The sequence below is a fragment of the Pelodiscus sinensis genome, chromosome 1, assembly GCF_052426305.1.
Source record: "Pelodiscus sinensis isolate ZL-2025 chromosome 1, ASM5242630v1, whole genome shotgun sequence".
Lineage (NCBI taxonomy): Eukaryota > Metazoa > Chordata > Testudines > Trionychidae > Pelodiscus > Pelodiscus sinensis.
This window is the reverse complement of record NC_143052.1, coordinates 72,423,299-72,440,305: the sequence shown is the minus strand read 5'-3', so window position 1 is coordinate 72,440,305 and position 17,007 is coordinate 72,423,299. Positions and strand designations below refer to the sequence as shown.

The following is a 17,007-nucleotide window of genomic DNA, read 5'->3' as shown; positions in this document are numbered from 1 at the left end:
TTAGACAATCTTAAAGACAGCCACCTTACTTTTTTTGTAGAAAGATGATTAGACTGACATAGTCTTGTAGGGCTAACTTGGGAGGTGAATCTAAAAGTGTTGCCACTGGTGTAATTTACATCATCCCAACTATGTAAGTTACACCACAACCCAGAGAGTCAGATCCAGAAGTGTACAGCACAAGTTGAAACTCTATTTGTTAGTTGCATTTCAGGTTCAATGCCTCTTTTCTAGCCCTTCAGCAATGTACACTCAGGAGACCAAATTCAGAGTTATGTAAAGGATTAAACTACATGTACGTGCATGAGAGTCTAAAGTGCATGAAGTCAGAATAATATAATCTACATGCTAAAAGGGTTGAAAGGAGATTGGATATTATACTCTCTCATGTATCACTTTTATATGACTCAGTCTAAGTGACTATGAGGGTGTCTATGTTTTGCATTAATAAGTACATGTGTGCTCATATAGTCCTTACTATTTGTCTGAATAGCACAAACATAATTTATTCCCCTAGTGAAACTGGATTTTACTCAATAGCATCTGTGATGAAACCGCCTCAGGCTGATTTGACTAAACTGTATACACTTTCCCTTCGAGACTTTCATTTTAAAAGATGAATGTATGACTATTTTCCTGACTCTGCTTCATGCTATTATAATTGTTCACAGCTCCTGGATTCATGACAGTACAGAACTGGTTTCCACAGGTAGGTTTTATGAATTGTAGGAAAACTCAATTTACTCAGAAAAATATTTTTAGGGACAATCATCCTTTTTTTCTAAAAGGGCCTGATCCTGCAGTCTTTACTTTCAGTAGCAGTCCCTCTACACTAATGGGATTATTCCTGCGAGTAAAGGCTGCAGATGTGAGTCATGACTACTCTTTATAGTCCTGTCCCCTGAGAGAGTGCACAAGTCAATGAGCCAAAGGAGGATGTGACAGCTCCAGGCATGTATTTACATAATCATTTATGACAAAAGTGCACATCAAACTTAGATGCTCTTCCCCAAGACCCCTCGTGATAAAATTCAATATCCTTCATGCTTCTATTTCTAGAAGCCAGAATGATGTCTTACAACATAATTTTGCTTGCAGTGTATTTGTTTTTATTGCCAATGATAGCCCTAAATGGACATTTATGTATTAGGTGCAGGTTAGGATCTTTGCCCAAAAGTGTATTGGGCTTTATTTTGGTATAAGACTGTTTAAAATTCTTAGTATGGTACAAAATAAAATGCCTGATGTTACTGGGAATGATTAGCATAATGACTAGAGGAATGCCCAGGATGGACACAGCATAAAGAGTGGTGTGGGATTGAGAGGGTGGGAATGGAGAGCTCAGAGAACTGATCATGAAACGAGCTTCACCTTCTGGTTATTGGTTCAAATCTACACAGGTTAGTGATGGGTAATCATTCCCAGCTGGTGACTGATTGGTGGCCTATGTGAAATGTAGGTTTGAGCACTAATGTAAATGGATATTACTACAAAAGACCATCAACAATAACAAGCACCTGTATTAGCAACCTCAGTCAGCAACTGAAAGGGCATGGAGACTGAACTATTCTTTCAGACTCAGAGGTTAATAGTTGTACTCTGGCAGAACAGAATAGGCTTGTCCTATGTAGGATTTCACATTCCAGTGGGGTCAACTAAGCACTTTTGAAGATAGCAGTACACTATTCAAATCTTGTTTTTAAAACTCAGTGTTCCAGGATCGTCCTCCTCCTCTTTTACACAGTTCTGTGCTCATGAGTAACTACAGACAAATACATATTCCAACTAAGGGCACAACATCTGAATTTCAACAGCCTCACTGGAAAAACATTCTTATCCTGTTTTATGTTCCTCATTGGTGCTGCTAAAAAGCTATGTCTATTAGTTTTGAGAATTCTACCTTGCCTCTGTGATCCCTCTCTTCCCTTTGCTCTCTAATGATCATGGACCCGTTATAACCATTATCCCATTATCCGACATATGAGTGGAAGTTTACCTAAATGAATATTACACCCAAAATGCCATAAATCACTGCAACATGTACAGTATTCATTCTAAATAATGTTTAAATACATTTTTCTATAAATGACACTAACATAACCATCATGTACCATGCTAAATACTGTTTCTTATAACTAATATCTAACTACAATGATGATGTTGGTCCCCATTTTTGGGTGGAAACTTCCTGATGAGATTAAACAATTAAAACAGAACGGGTGAAATATGCAGATTTTTATAAGTGACGTAGATCCAGATCATCACTTCAAAAAGAGTTAGGTGCCTGAGTACCTGTGCAGATCAGGTCCTTAGACTTTTATGCTCCCGAGAGCCAGATCTACAAAAGCACATAAGTCATTTAGATACCTAATTCCCATTTATTTTTATTTTTAGGTACCTAAATACACAGATACCCAATTATCTGGCTGTTAAATCACTTTTGAAAATGGGACTTAGGTACTTTTGAACTTTTCTTGATTTGTCAGCTAACTTACTCATATTTAAGCAAGTTATTCCATTTAAAATTGGTGTTTCAGAAGAGTCATGCAACAGGAATTGTAACTGCACACCTCCATCTACAGGTACCACCAATATGATGAGACAAATTAAATAGTGCACATGAAATGGGAAACATAGTTGAAACTCACTTAACTCTTATTCCTATAATGTTTGTCAGTTTTGTCCCTATTACTTATTACTATCTTCCTGTTTGATTTTTCTTTTTTTGGAATCCGTTGCTTCTGATGATAAAGAGTCAGTTATTCATTTTTCTCTGATGAATCAACACTTCATAAGTACCGTGAATGTTATCATTTCCTGTTGCAGCAGTCACACTCATCTAATGTTGTGTGGGGCTAGCAGATAGGTGCTAATGAAGGCACGCACACTTCAGAATTAACAAGGTCCCTGTTAAATATTTATGAGGGCTGAGAAATGAAATAAAGAAGGAGAAAGCAAAGTTTGACATTACCTGAATTTGCTCGAAGGGTACCTCAAAACTGAACGATTCATTGTAGTAGGGGTTCAGGGTATTCTTTTTAATTGTTGTCTTTTTCTTCTTCAGTCTCTTACCATTCTGCATCAGATGGATTTTCACATAGGGATCTGAATAAGTATAATGAAAAAGTATAGTTAAGAAATGATAGCCAGGGTAGTCAATAGGTGGACTTCAGGTTAAATGTGGAGATCCAGATGTTTTTGAATGGACATTGAAATATTTTTATTTACTTATCATTGTTTGTTTATTTTCTTATTATTTTTGTTCGAGTCTGGACCTTAATTATTCCTTGACCAAGACATTTGGAGAGTGACAAAAATAATTGAATGCTGCATTATAGAATAATCTCTGAAATAACTGTTTGGTGAAAAATTAAGACAATGATCATTTAAACAAAGTCTGTATTTACAGAGGCTGAAATCTGATCAAGTGCTATATCTGGCATTTGAATACAAACTATACTAGTTCTTGTTATATCTATTTATGCATAAATCCAAAAAAGAGGCAAATCCCAATGTCACCATACTTCATGGTATATTGCTCTTCTCTTTCCCGCTCATATTGGTACAATCTCTTTAGTACAAGCTCTATGTCTTAATTACATGTTTGTATAGGGTCTAACACAATGGGACCTTTTTCTGAAACTGGCATCCAGCACTACTAGAACACAGTGCTCTGGGAATAGAATCCCAGCCTCTCTAACTCTCCATATTAGTTCCACCTCAAGGTCCAGGTCTTCTTGCTTCCCCAAACTCTCATGTACCCTGGGTATTATTGTCTTTAGAAGCAGCCAGATTATATAGTGATAAGGACTTCTGTGCTCTTTACAGACACAAACATATGTAACCATGTGTTGTTATACTCTACTGAATTCTCATTGTTTATGAGTTTGCATGAGCAGTGGTGGCCAGACATAAGAACAGATTTATCACCGAATCACAGATTTCTTGCACAAGCTAAAATCCCAGTGAAGTTACTACTTTGAAATGATATTTTAGGAGTTAGAACTTCAATGGGAATTGTGTCTGATTAGGATACGTATGACAGTGTTTAGTGCATCTTTTTCCCTATTTAGATAATGGACTTAATGAACCTAGTTCTCTTCTCATACAAGTGTAGATCTGGAGTAACTTCACTAAGTTATTTGTTTTATAGCCATACATAGGATACGTCTAGACTACATATGTAGTCTAGACTACGTTCCAAGACACATGTCTGCTTTTCCGAAAAAAAATTCAGAAAAGCAGATGTGTTTTTTGGCATTCCTATAAACCTTGTTTTACAAGGAAAAGAGGATGTTCTGAAAGATGTGCCAAATGTCAGAAAAGCCATGTAGATGGGCCAAATGTTGGAAAAGCCTCTTTCGGAAGAAAAGTGGAAAAAGATAAGCAAACTGTGATTTGCAATTTGCGTGTCGATTTTCCTTTGTAGTGTACACATAGCCATAGTTAAAGCATTGAGTGGTAGAGAGAATCAGGCTTACTGTTTGTGACAGCCTATATGTTACTGAGCCATGACTTGACTAACAACCTTTGTGGCTTTAGATAACAATTCTGCAATGTAAATCACAAGAAAACTTTCCCATGGCAAAACAACAAAATCTGTGTCAAATGTCTCCTACTGGAATTTACTCTTGGCATATCTTGCATGAAGGCTCTTATTATTTCTATCAAAGACAGTATTGCTGCTTCCTTCTGTGAAAGCAGGTGAGGGGGAGGGAAACAAGTGAACTCTTGTTGTTAAATGTCCTTATTTTTACTAGAAGCAAATAATCTTTCAGATCTACCCAATGGAATCAGGGCCTGAAGAATGGAAAACATTTCATCCTGCTACATCAGGGGTAGAGTCCAGCCTGCTGGCCACATGCAATTCATCAGCGTTAATTGCTGGTGGGATGCCAAATGTTTTGTTTGCTCGCAGCTCCCAGTGGCCATGGTTTACCATTCCCAGCCAATAAGAACTGAGAGGAAATAGTGACCCGGTCTGTGCTGCTTCCCACAGCTCCCATTGACAGGAGATGGTAAACTGTAGTCACTGGGAGCTAGGAGTGACTATGCCTGTAGATGCTCAGGTAAACAAATGTCTGGAGGCCCACCAGTGGCTGGTGAGCTGGAGGTTCCCTACCCTTGTACTACCACAAGGAAGTGTTATGTAAAAAGCTTTAAAACTCTCCTGACTTTTTCTCAGTAGAAGAGTTATTTCCCCTGCTGCCTCAACACTGGGTTTAGCACCAGTGCTATAAGAGATTTAATGGTGTGAAGCAGATGGTTCTTGGCTCTCCAAAAGTAGAGGTCTAGCTCATCAGTTTCATTAAGGCTCCATGTTGAATATAAAAACAGACTATTTCAGCTTCAGTACTGGTTGCAAAACAGTGTTGAAGAAGTTTAGGAGTGTGTGGAAAAAAATCACGGAAGCAAAGGACTAGTTTCACAGAGACTTAGGAGCCTAAATGCTACTAACCACTGGCCTATAGTGTCGCTCTCACGCTTTCTCTGCTCCAGAGCATATTTATTTGCATATAGTGGCAAAGTTTGAAAATAGAAAAGATTAATAGAGACTTTACTCCAGAATATCCAGTGGTTGGGGCACTGTGCTGAGATGTGGGAGATCCAAGCTCAAATTTCTTTTCCACAGCAGGCAGAGAAGGATAAAGATTATACCGGTACTGATGTGTGGGGCCAAGGGGATGGGGAATGGGTAGAGAAGGAAGTCAAAGATGATGGCTGCCATCACCACAGCAGTAGCAATGTTGTGATTTTCAAAAATCGTTAAGTGCCTAACTCCAGGAGAGGGTTAACAACTGTGAATCTGGGCAGACAGGCTGTTCCCTTCAGTCTAGACTTAAGCACCTAAATCACTTGGAAGGAGGGCGAGGCTTAGGACACACATTTCTTCTCAGCATTCTCTGGCATTAGTATCTGGCTGCTGAGCTTGCTGGCCTCTGTCACTCCCATTCTTATGCTCCTAACTCTCCCTTGACATGATACAGGGAGTCTGTGTGCTAACTTGGTGCTATTCATTCCACTAAGAAGGAAGCCACCTAAAAGGCTTAACCTTCCACAGTCCCTTCATCTTCACCTACTCTGGTCTCTTCGAATATGCTATTTATGCTAAACAATCTGTCTCACCCTGTATTTAGTTGTGACACTCTTGAGGTCTGGTCTACACTATAGGCCTGTATTGGTATAAATACATTGCTCAAGGGTATGAAAAATCAAAATTCCTGAGCGATGTAGTTATACCTTGCTAACTTCCAGTGTAGATGAGACCTGTGTTGGCAGGAGAGTGTCTCCTGCTGACATAGCTACCAATATTCAGGGAGATGCATTAACTACATTGATTGGAGAGCTCTCTCCAGTTAGCATAGCACATCTTCATTAAAGTGCAAGAGCAGAGCTGTGCTGAGGCAGTATTTTAAGTGTATATAGGCCTTGAGTACCTTTCTTAGATCTCAGGAAGAGCTCTGTATAGCTCAAAAGCTTGTCTTTCTCACCAACAGAAATTGGTCCAATGATAGAAATTACTTTAACCCATCTCACCTCTCTACTATCTTGGGACCAACATTTTTATAACAATACTGCATGTAACCTATAGTAGCAATTTGCCTCAGAAGGCTACAAACTGCTACAGTGAAGTGCGGTTAGACCTTAAATTAATAATGTATTTTCAACCAGTAAGGTATAGTTATTACTTCGTTGTTTTCCCCCCTTACTACGGCAAAAAAAGCATCTTATTTCATTCTTATTTCATTACGTAATTCTTTTACAACTACCAGAACAGAAAGATTGTTTTACACATTTAGGATTTAAAATGTTTCCTTGAGATTGTGGATCATCCCTTGTAGAGCAAAACATGACATATGAAAGGATTCAAAGAAAAGGATTTTTTCAATTAAAAAATAAAATAAAGATAACCCCTCTAAAAAGAATCTCTTTTCCATGAACTAATAGAAACTGGCTTGAAGCAAACCATTGCACAATCACAGGATAACAGAGTAAAAAATAATGAGGATAAGACTTTTATCTGAAAAGTCAGAGAAAAATACTGCAAGTGCTTTTTCAATGATAAAGTTTAGTGAAGATGACTAGACTTTCTAGTTTTACCAAAACCTCAATTCTGCCAGGATTACTCACATTGTGATATACCTTATATGAAAAAATCTAACTGAGTAAGGTGCTATTCAATATGAGTAAGGGTGACAGACCTGAGCACAGTGGCCAAGAACTAAAAGTTGTACATCAGGAACGTAGCCACAACTCACCAAGCCAAGTAAACTATTTGAATCAATGTTAACAGTTTACAGAGATCAGACTGAGACAGGGACTCAGATTACCTCCATAATGAGGGGATCCTCTGTTGTGAAACTCCCCCGTTTGATGTGAGTGAGGGCTGCATGTGTGGAACTCCACAGGTACTCTTTTGATAGAGCTCCAAAGGGTGTATGACTGGCCATGCTCCCCTGCTAACTTCATATTAAGATGAGGGTGGGCTTAAACACTAGTTGCTTCCATTTCAGTTGCTCCTTCATTAACATTCTATCCACAAATGCAAAAATTGTCACTCAAATTTTGCAACCTGGGTTTTACAGGAATATCTCAAGGGAGGCTAATAGGGCAGCTTTAAAAGCATTGGGGTGCCAACTTGTCATCCTTTGCTTTATTGAAGTTTAGGGTAAAAACATCAGGCTGTTATTTAAAAAAATGAAAAGATCTGTGCTTGCTCTGAAATGGAAGTTGCAGTAGAGTCAACTAGGTGGTAAACATATTGTTATTGATTTTAGAGACTATGCTACTAAAATACGAGAATAATCCTGCCAAAACTAATACCCAGATCACCACCGATTTGTGGATTGGCTGTATTTAATCTGTTAGATAAGAAAAACAGTAATGTTTAATGTTCAAGTGAAAATAATGTTTATCTCAGAAGAAGGCGCATTTAAGTCAATCACCAGTGTCGGTAACATCTAAAATTCAAGGTCAGGATAGAGTCTGTTGAGCGCAACAAAATGGAAATAAAAATGTTCCAAAAAGAAAATATGGATTGTAAGGTGTGGATTTTTAAGATGAAAATTAGGTTGTAGGTGATCACTCTTAAATGAATGAAAAATCAGTATTACTTTCCTTCAGAGAGAATAGATTTTAGAACACATCAATTTCCATTTGGGAAACAAACTCTCTTTGCAGCAACGTCAATGAAGCATTCAAATAGGAATGGTATTACTACAAGGGCTTATTCTGAACACAAACATAAAAATAGTGCTGATCTTTGATAAATATTTGTCATGCCACTGTTCTGTGGTAATCCAATCAAAGTACACAAAGCTAGTAGAAAGAAAATGGACAAATTTGGAAAATACCGTAGGCGAAAACACTGGAAATTGATTGCAGGAGCAACTACTTTCCTAGGGGTGCATTTGATTGTTTAAAAAATAAATAAATCCACACAGCCTTGAGCAGAGATCAGAAGAATTTATCCCATCCAATTCCCCCCTCCAAACTCTGTAACTCCTAAGGGAGCCAGAATGCTTAACAGAGGTAATACTACGCCAGATTAATCTAGTGGTAAGTGCAGTTATATAATCCCAAAGTTTCACATGACAAAATAATGTAGTCAGATGATAGTTGGCAATTAAAATTGGTAATTGGGCAGAAACATAGGGTTAGACTTGTCTACAATCATGTTTTTGTTTATGAAATTCAGGGTGTCAGGGTGCAGTCCACCTTTGAGGAGAAACATTGATCCAAACTTGACGACAAAGCAATACAACAGAACTCCAAGGCTGTGTCTAGACTGGCAAGTTTTGCTGCAAAATCATCTGCTTTTGCAGAAAAACTTGCCAGCTGTCTACACTGGCCGCTTGAATTTCCGCAAGAACACTGACGATCTCATGTAAGATTGTCAGTGTTCTTGTGCAAATACTGTGCTGCTCCCGTTCGGGCAAAAGCCCTCTTGCACAAATCATTTGCACAAGAGGGACAGTGTAGACAGCACAGTACTGTTTTGCACAAAAAAGCCCCGATCGCGAAAATGGCGATCGGGACTTTTTTTGGGAAAAGCGCATCTAGATTGGCACGGACGCTTTTCTGCAAAAAGTGCTTTTGCGGAAAAGCGTCCGTGCCAATCTAGATGCTCTGTTCCGAAAATGCTTTTAACGGAAAACATTTCCGGAAAATCATGCCAGTGTAGACGCAGCCCAAGTGTTCAGAACAGTTTCCACTTCAGAGAGCAGAATGAACAGTTGAAAACAGCTCAGAAACATATAAAAAAGTCAAATTTGGAAATGCAGGTTTTATATGTTGATCTCAAAACAGGTTTGGAATAAAGGTGATTTGAAGGGGAAAGTTACAATGAGGGAGCTACCAGAGGGCTGGAATTGTTCTCTCAGCTGCCACTGCACAAAGAGCTTGGAAAAGGCTCCAAAGGCTGGAGTAGGAAGGGCAATGGAATCAGTACAGAACCATTCTCCCCTGAGCCTGCTGCAAATCCTCCTTGTAACTACTGTGCAGAGTTTTGTGACGATGGGAGGACAGCATTGGAGGAAGAGCTGCTCTCCTGAACTACATAGCAAACTTACTGAATTTCTATGGCAATTGTACTGGGGGTTAGTGCTGTTAGTCTGCTTTATGTTGTCTCCTGCCTTAGGAAGAGGTGGAGCAGATGTTTGGCTGGGGACGGAGTGGGGAGTCAGAAGCAGACAGCTCCTGAAAGAGGATCACTGCCTGGCAAGGCCTCCATATGGATTCCTTATCATGGCTGGATTTTCCAATGGATCTTGGGACATTCTTTTCCTTGGGCACACAGTCCCTCCCTTGTGGGAGGGGGATGAGTCAGTGTGATGCTTGTGGCTTTCAAGCCACGGATAATTTGCCTTAACTTTGCTCTTTCTATGTGTGGGAGGGGATAATTAAGGCCTCAGAACTAACCTCTAATGAGTGTGGAGTGATCATGTGCATGGGTTGTCTAAAACAATATTCTTTAGATGAATGGGAAGCCTTGGAACTGGAAGGAAAGTCAGAGGGCGAAAGACTGAATTCTCTGGGGAAGTAGTGCTGTAAGGCGTACTGGCTAAGAATCAGCGCAAACACTATGCTGCATTCAAGATTTCATAAAAGTTCTGATTTATACTCATTATAAATAACACATGCTGCTGTGCCTTCTATGTTCCTCCACAAACGAGCAAGACATAGTGTTATCTTTTAAGAGCAACTGACTTTTCAAGGAAAATACTGAAAAACCTTTGAGTTAAAAACAGTTCTCTTGGCATACTTTGGTTTTCTAGCCAACAATATTTGCCATGCCATTTCCCGCAAGTCCCGTTGGCTGGAAATGGGGAACCGAAGCAAATAGGAGCCGTGAGGCTCAGTGGCGATGGTCCTTTTAGGTAAACAAAGCAGCATGGGCCCACTAGTGGCTTTCCCAAAGGGGGCCCATGGCCCACTTTGAGAAACACTGGCCTAAAGCGTCTCTCCCCTGCCCTCCCATTCAGTGAATATAGAGAAGCCTCACTCAGGCTTTGTGAATTCTTATGATTTTCTACCGGGGTGAAAAATAACTTAATTTTCTTACAGGTGCTGTCCTATCACAACCCACTGCCCTCTGTGGAGTGGAGTGGGGGGTTCAGGGAAGAGGGTTTGGTGTGTGGGGGTACAGGAGTTAGGGTTGGGGCTGGGATTCAGGAGTCAAGGTTGGGGTATATGAAGACGGGGCTCAGGGTGAGTGTGTGGGAGGCAAGGGCAACATTTCAGTGGGTAGGGTGGGAGGCTGCAGCCATACTTACCCTGGTTGCTCAGCATTTTTTTTCTTTTTTGCTGACTAGGGAGTGAGGCAAAGCTCATAGCTTGTGTCCTTCCTCCTCCCTCCCTTGGGTGGCTGGGAGCCAGAGCAGGCCATGAACTTTGTCTTTGCTCCCTCGTCAACAAACACTCAGCAACCGGGGTAAGTGCGGCTGCAGCTCAATTCCCTGAAATGGCGGCAGAGAGCAGGTGGGGGCTCCTGGCTGGGGCCGTCCCAGACATCTCCCTCCCAGCCAGCCCCTCCCCCTGCAGCTATCTGCAAGTTTCTTGCTGGATCACTGCATTGGGGGCACACTGGATTACATTGACATCTGTTTTCTAGGCACCTAAAAGTTAGGTGTGGCAACATTCAGCATCACCATGCTTAAGTTTCTTTGTAAATTCAGACATACAAGTACTAGCAATAGCTTCTATGCAGCAAAGGAAGTTAAAATAGGGAAAGAAGCCAAACACGATTTAAAAATACCAACCTATCACTGATGTATAATTAAATGAATATCAAGTTGGTATTAAAATGCTGAATCCAGAGACTCAGAGAACACTGGTGTGAAGGAAGAAAACCAACAAAGAGCCAAACCAATGATTTTCTCATCTAAGAATTCCAGACTGGGATTGCTAACCCTGTAAAGCAGACACTAGAAACAGAATTGTTCATAGTGGCCTGAGGGCTGTTTAGACAGAAGACGAGGCTGTTATTCCATCCACAATTGTGCAACAAACGTTAGAACTCCAGATGGGGAAAGACACATTATACAAAGAAAAACAAACCCCAAACAACCCTCACCACCAAACTTAGTTAAAAACTGCGCAGATTAGTGCTTATGAGCCTGAAGTAAACTTTACTGCCAAAGAATGGGCAGCAGATCCGTCTCACTTGGAAATGCAGCCATTTCAACCTGGCTTCAGATATGCAAAACAAATGGTTTTAGAAAGCATAGTAAATGTGTGCTGAAGCCAGCAGCAAATTGTGCTCTGTGTTTTAATCCAGAACCAAAGTAACCCCCCTGCTGTAATAGTAAAGCAACTGAATCAAGCACTCTGTAAATGTGATTACAAATCAAATTCCAAACTACAAAGCAGTAAACCTGTTTCCATTGCATCAGAGGGGGCACCAGCTTGCTTGATTCAAAGGGGGCTGGGAGCTGATGGTTGATCAGGCTTTAATGCAGATTAAAAATGAAGTCAGCATGTGCTTCCAGTTTGGGTAAGAAGAGGGAAAGAAATGATTCTATCAGAATAGTCTCTCATAACATGTTGTTGAGTTTCCACCATTTGAATCTGTTAAAAATGGATGGGACAAAGCATCATGAAGTACGTATTGCCATAGAGAATAACCCTGTATTGGGGGGCACTGCCTATCAAAAATGACTTAATAGAGGAAAAAAATCTCTCTCTAGTTAACTCCTGTCTGTTCCCAGAAATTACTAATTGAGACCAAAACAATGTCTCTCATGGTAAAAACATCCTGGTAGCTGTGAAGTAACAAGACCTAATCCAATGCCAAACTTGGCAGGCAACCACAAAAAAGAGAATCTGAGTAAGCTACAGTGTTTATCAAAAGGAAATATATTAAACAACAACAACAAGTCCAATTAGCAATTTACTGTAGCAAGAATGTACATTTCATGAGATAGTCTTCTCATGCTGGCATCTTCATACTGCAACTTTGTGACTTGACTGCGCATGAACATGGCTCTCTTTCCAGTGAAGGGAAAAGGATGATACACTGTTTAAAACTAATCTTGCTCTTCCTCCCCATTGAAAGAACTGAGAGCAACAATTTCAAAAAAAAAAAAAAAAAAAAAGACAGATGCTGAGAAAATGGCTGTCCCTTAGCAAACGACAGTGTTATAACTCATAAGCTACTCTTTCCCTAAATTCAGCAAACATGGCTCTGATCGATGTTCCCGCTAATCTTTTCCATCCACGTACGTTTTTTTTTCCATCCATGTGCAAAATAATTTTTTATGGGCACCAAGTAATATGTGAATGTGCACAATCAGTAGAAACAAAAAACTAGCTATGGGTGCTTTGAGTGGCATTTGGATCTCTCCTGAGAATCTGCACAAGCACACAGCTTAAAGGGAATATTGCCTGTGACTGGAGACAAAAGCAGAGAGAAGAGGTAGATGATGAAATAGGAAAGTAAGAGTGATTAAAATGGTACTCATTTTATTTTAAACTCACATCTATATAGCTAAATACATTATAAAGGTTAAGGAAACCAATTGCTCCTGAAACCTGAAAAAGACTTTATATTTTTTTATTTCATAGAGAGAAATGTGGAAAACTATGGTTTGTAAAATGACTGTTGAATTATTTAAAAAGCCCATTGCTGCTGTTTTACTAACCGTGTTTTTCCTAGCTGAGCTTAAGTAAACATGCAGTCTTTTGACATCTGACAGCGTGAAAGAGGCATGTTTTAATGATTCAAATCATTAACCAAAATATCTTATCAGCAACATCTAATAAGAATGCTGCAGTACAGGAAGAATAAAAAACATAGTTCTGAAGTTTTCTTCTTGTAGCTTCTGCAACTACAAGGATCATCAAAGAAACCTGATCTCCACACTTCACTGCTGAGTGAGAAACCAGTCCTAGTTATGCTTTGTCAAAGCTGATATTTATTTTCAAGAGCATGTCATGACTTTCATATCACATTTTATTCATTGATGGTTTCTACTAGCTCCTTTTTTCTTGTCAATCTGGAAACAAATTCCTTTTTCTACCTGAGAAATTGGTATATACATATAACTCAGTGATGTGGGTTTTCTTAAAGTGTCGGCATTTTCATAGCAATCACAGCTTTAAGGAAAAAATACATTCCAAAACTTCAGTATATTTGAATGCTTGTAGTGTTGCTTTTGCCTACCAAAATAACTGAGTCACCAATGCCAGGAAAAAATATTTATTTAACAGATCCCTCCCAACACACACTTAGGTCAGTAGCTTACAGCCCAATGTATCTCAGGATGCTTCAAACCCTTCCAGCCATTAACCGATACAAATAGATATTTGATCAACATGTTGCAGTTTTGCCACTCACTGAATCTCACTTTGGCTTAAAAGGCAGTGAAACATGACACAAGCCATCAGAAACGTGAAGGTACATGATAGTTTTCACTTTTCAGCTACCAATTTAGACAGTAGATATCCAATTCAATATGAAAGTGGTTGAGCAGGCAGATCTTGTGGTTCACTGACTACTTAGATTAAATTTGAGCAGTTCAGCATATTTCTGTTTGCCATTCTTGTGAGACAAGATCTGGACACACGCTAGTCAAGGAACCATCTGCTATGTCAAAAAAACTAACAACCATAAATAATGTATGAGTTTCAGAAGACCTTTGAAATTTCAGAGTTGAAAGCACGAGTCTAGTTGTGTGAGATTATTGCACTTATCCTGGAGGGTAGGAGGACAGATCAATGTTTGTATTCCCTCTCAACAAAATGATATGATAGCTGGTGTTCTCTATCTAACATAAGGTACTATTTATTGTGAGTGATACAAGGTAGAAACAATGGCAGAAAACAGTATGATGATGGAGAAATACATAATGTCATTTGGGTCAAATTTTCAATTTACACTGAAATTTAATGGAGTAAAATACCTAGGCACTTTTCAAAATCCCACTAGATGCCTATATGAATCTTTAGGTACCTAAATAGCTGTAAACGCTTTTTATCCTGAATGCTGAGAATTGTGATTGTCACCTCTCAATAAAATCAATAGTTTAAATTACTATTTTCTGTCCATCTGGAGTTAGTACAAGTGGCAGTAAGAATCTTAAATACGTGGATGCCAGTAAGAAAGACCAATGTTCTATAATCAAAAACTAAAAACACAAACCCACAAAAAGTGATCGGTGTAAGATTCAGGAAAGACTATACTTGCCTTTATGGTACCTTTTCTACAGAAGTTAGGTTTCCAATAACAACAAGAAAAGCACAATGAGGATTAAAGAGGATATAGCTTTAAGAAATATTTTTCCCCAAACCAGTCTTCTATAAACTGTTCATTATTTTGGGGTAAAATAAACTCCCAGCTCCACATTTCCAAGACCCAAAATGGTTAAATTACATCCATGAACAGGATCCGCACGAAGTTATTGCTCAAACAGCAACAATTTCTAGGTTTGGTGAACTGTCCAGAAAATTATCTGGAAAGTACTTTATAAATATTACAAAAGCTGATGATAAATAACTGGTCTTCCAGTGAATGGACAGCTATTTCACAGCACTGAAAAGTTTAAAATGTTTTTAAATACTTTTTAATGAAATCTCTAAGTTTCCTCAATTCCCCTAACATTTCATTCCTTGTGCTGTAACTAATCTACTGGTATTTTGACAGCAGCAGGCTTTCAGGCTATAAGCTAGTATAATAAAAACTTCATCTTGATAGAGTAGACTGGGTAAAGAAAACCTCAAAGTTATTGGACAAATGATTTTTGAAATGGTCAAGAAGGTCTATTCAGGAAAATAACAGAAAACAATTTGTAGCAAGGGTGTAAAGTAAGACGAAGTGATGATTTCAAGAGCAATGAAAGTACAAACTTTGAGAGTATGTGGAATCCATTTTCTGTTCTTTATTAGTGCAAGTACACAGATCTTTGTGTCTGCAGGATTCTTTTCTTGCTGCATTCCACAGGCTGAGAGGAGCTCTTGGAACTCATACAAAATCCTCTCTTGCTACCATATTAGGAATCATAATGTGTAGCAGAAGCTTATGGCTGAATGGGGATAATCAACAGGGAATGTGTTTGCCTTCCAGCTAAATAAGTAAAGCAAATGGTTGAGGAAACAAAATAACTAAATAACTAAATAAAATAAATGACTAGTAGGCTTTAGAATAGTGCCCCATCACTCCTATCATATCTCCTTCTAAATATTGGCTAGAAACCAACAGATTTTATGGACACACAAGAAAACCCTATCATTTCAATTGTATTTTGCCTCTGAGTGAAATACCTGTGAGTCACACACTAATCCTAAATTTCAAAACTTAGCTAATATTTTTAATTAATTCTTTTAGGTCAGAAACACGGCCCATATGGCAGTGAAGACAGTGAGCTCATGTTAATTGGCATAACTGTATTGAGGTAAATATCAGTTCACACCCCTTGCTGGCCATTCATGTTCTATGGAGATTTCCTTTAATCATACATGTAGTAATTCTTTTATTGGAAATCTGACTTGTGCTTCATAGAAAATATCATTTAAAATACATGCTTTTTTAAATGATCCAACCTTTTGTGAATGAAAGCAAAACAGTAGTACTTGATATCGGATTTCAAGATGACACCATACATGAAATCTATGGATGCTTTGTGCACCATCTCCAGTAAGAGATAGCCAATATTTATTTCATTATGTAATCAGTGTAAGGAAGAAATCCCAAGTGTAAATGATTAAAATCTATAGATTTCACTTCAGTTGTACTTAAACATTAGGCAACAATACTGAGAAGTGCTAGGACTGAATTTCTTAATCACTACATGCAGTCAGTTGAAGCCTGATACAGGAATTTGAAGCAACAGAAGTCCTTTGGAAAATCTTCCTTATGCATATCTACAACTCTCTATGGGGGGTTCCACCAGGCTCTGTTGCTGGTCCACTTCTTTACTTTATCTCTGGGGAATCTCATCCACAAAAATAAATCCTGCTACCATCTCTATATTGACAACTCAGATTTACCTCTGTACTCCAGTCTAGGGATGTAACAGTGTAGTTGATTAACCAATTAACCGTTAAGCAAATGCTTATAGGGTAATGCTATAGACTACACACATTTTCTTTCCCTCCCCGCAACCAGTAAATTTTTGTAGCAGACTGGCCAGCAACCCGGCTCAGTTCTGGCTCATGCCAGGTCCAGGACCTACCTCCACTGTAGCTCTGCATTTAAAGTGTATTAAGAGCCGGGTGGGCAGGCAGCCCAGACCCTCCTCCCCAAGACAGACTGTTGCCACCTTGCACTGCTGCCTCTTTATCAGAGGCAGCAGCACAGGGCAACAAGCAGCTGATTGGAAAGAGGAGCTCATTTTTAAACTGGCTCCTCTCACAGACTAGCTCACACCTGGTACTCTGTGCTGCTGCTGGCCCCACTCCTGGGGACCACAGAATAGTTGACTAACCGATAAGAATTCATGAGGTTACTCAGCTATTCAATTAACCAATATTTAACATCCCTACTCCAGACCTGTCTCACTCTGTCCAAAC

The 17,007-nt window shown here is 39.1% G+C and overlaps 1 protein-coding gene across 2 annotated transcripts in view; it reads right to left on the bottom strand.

The window, feature by feature from the left end:
* The window catches only part of SYT1 (synaptotagmin 1), a 523,899-nt gene that overhangs the window by 4,225 nt on the left and 502,667 nt on the right, over window positions 1–17,007 (bottom strand). For both annotated transcript variants that reach the window (XM_075932323.2, XM_075932321.2), the window contains exon 10: window positions 2,972–3,105. In XM_075932323.2, coding sequence (XP_075788438.1) covers window positions 2,972–3,105 — 134 coding nt within the window. The remainder of the gene's footprint in view (window positions 1–2,971; window positions 3,106–17,007) is intronic.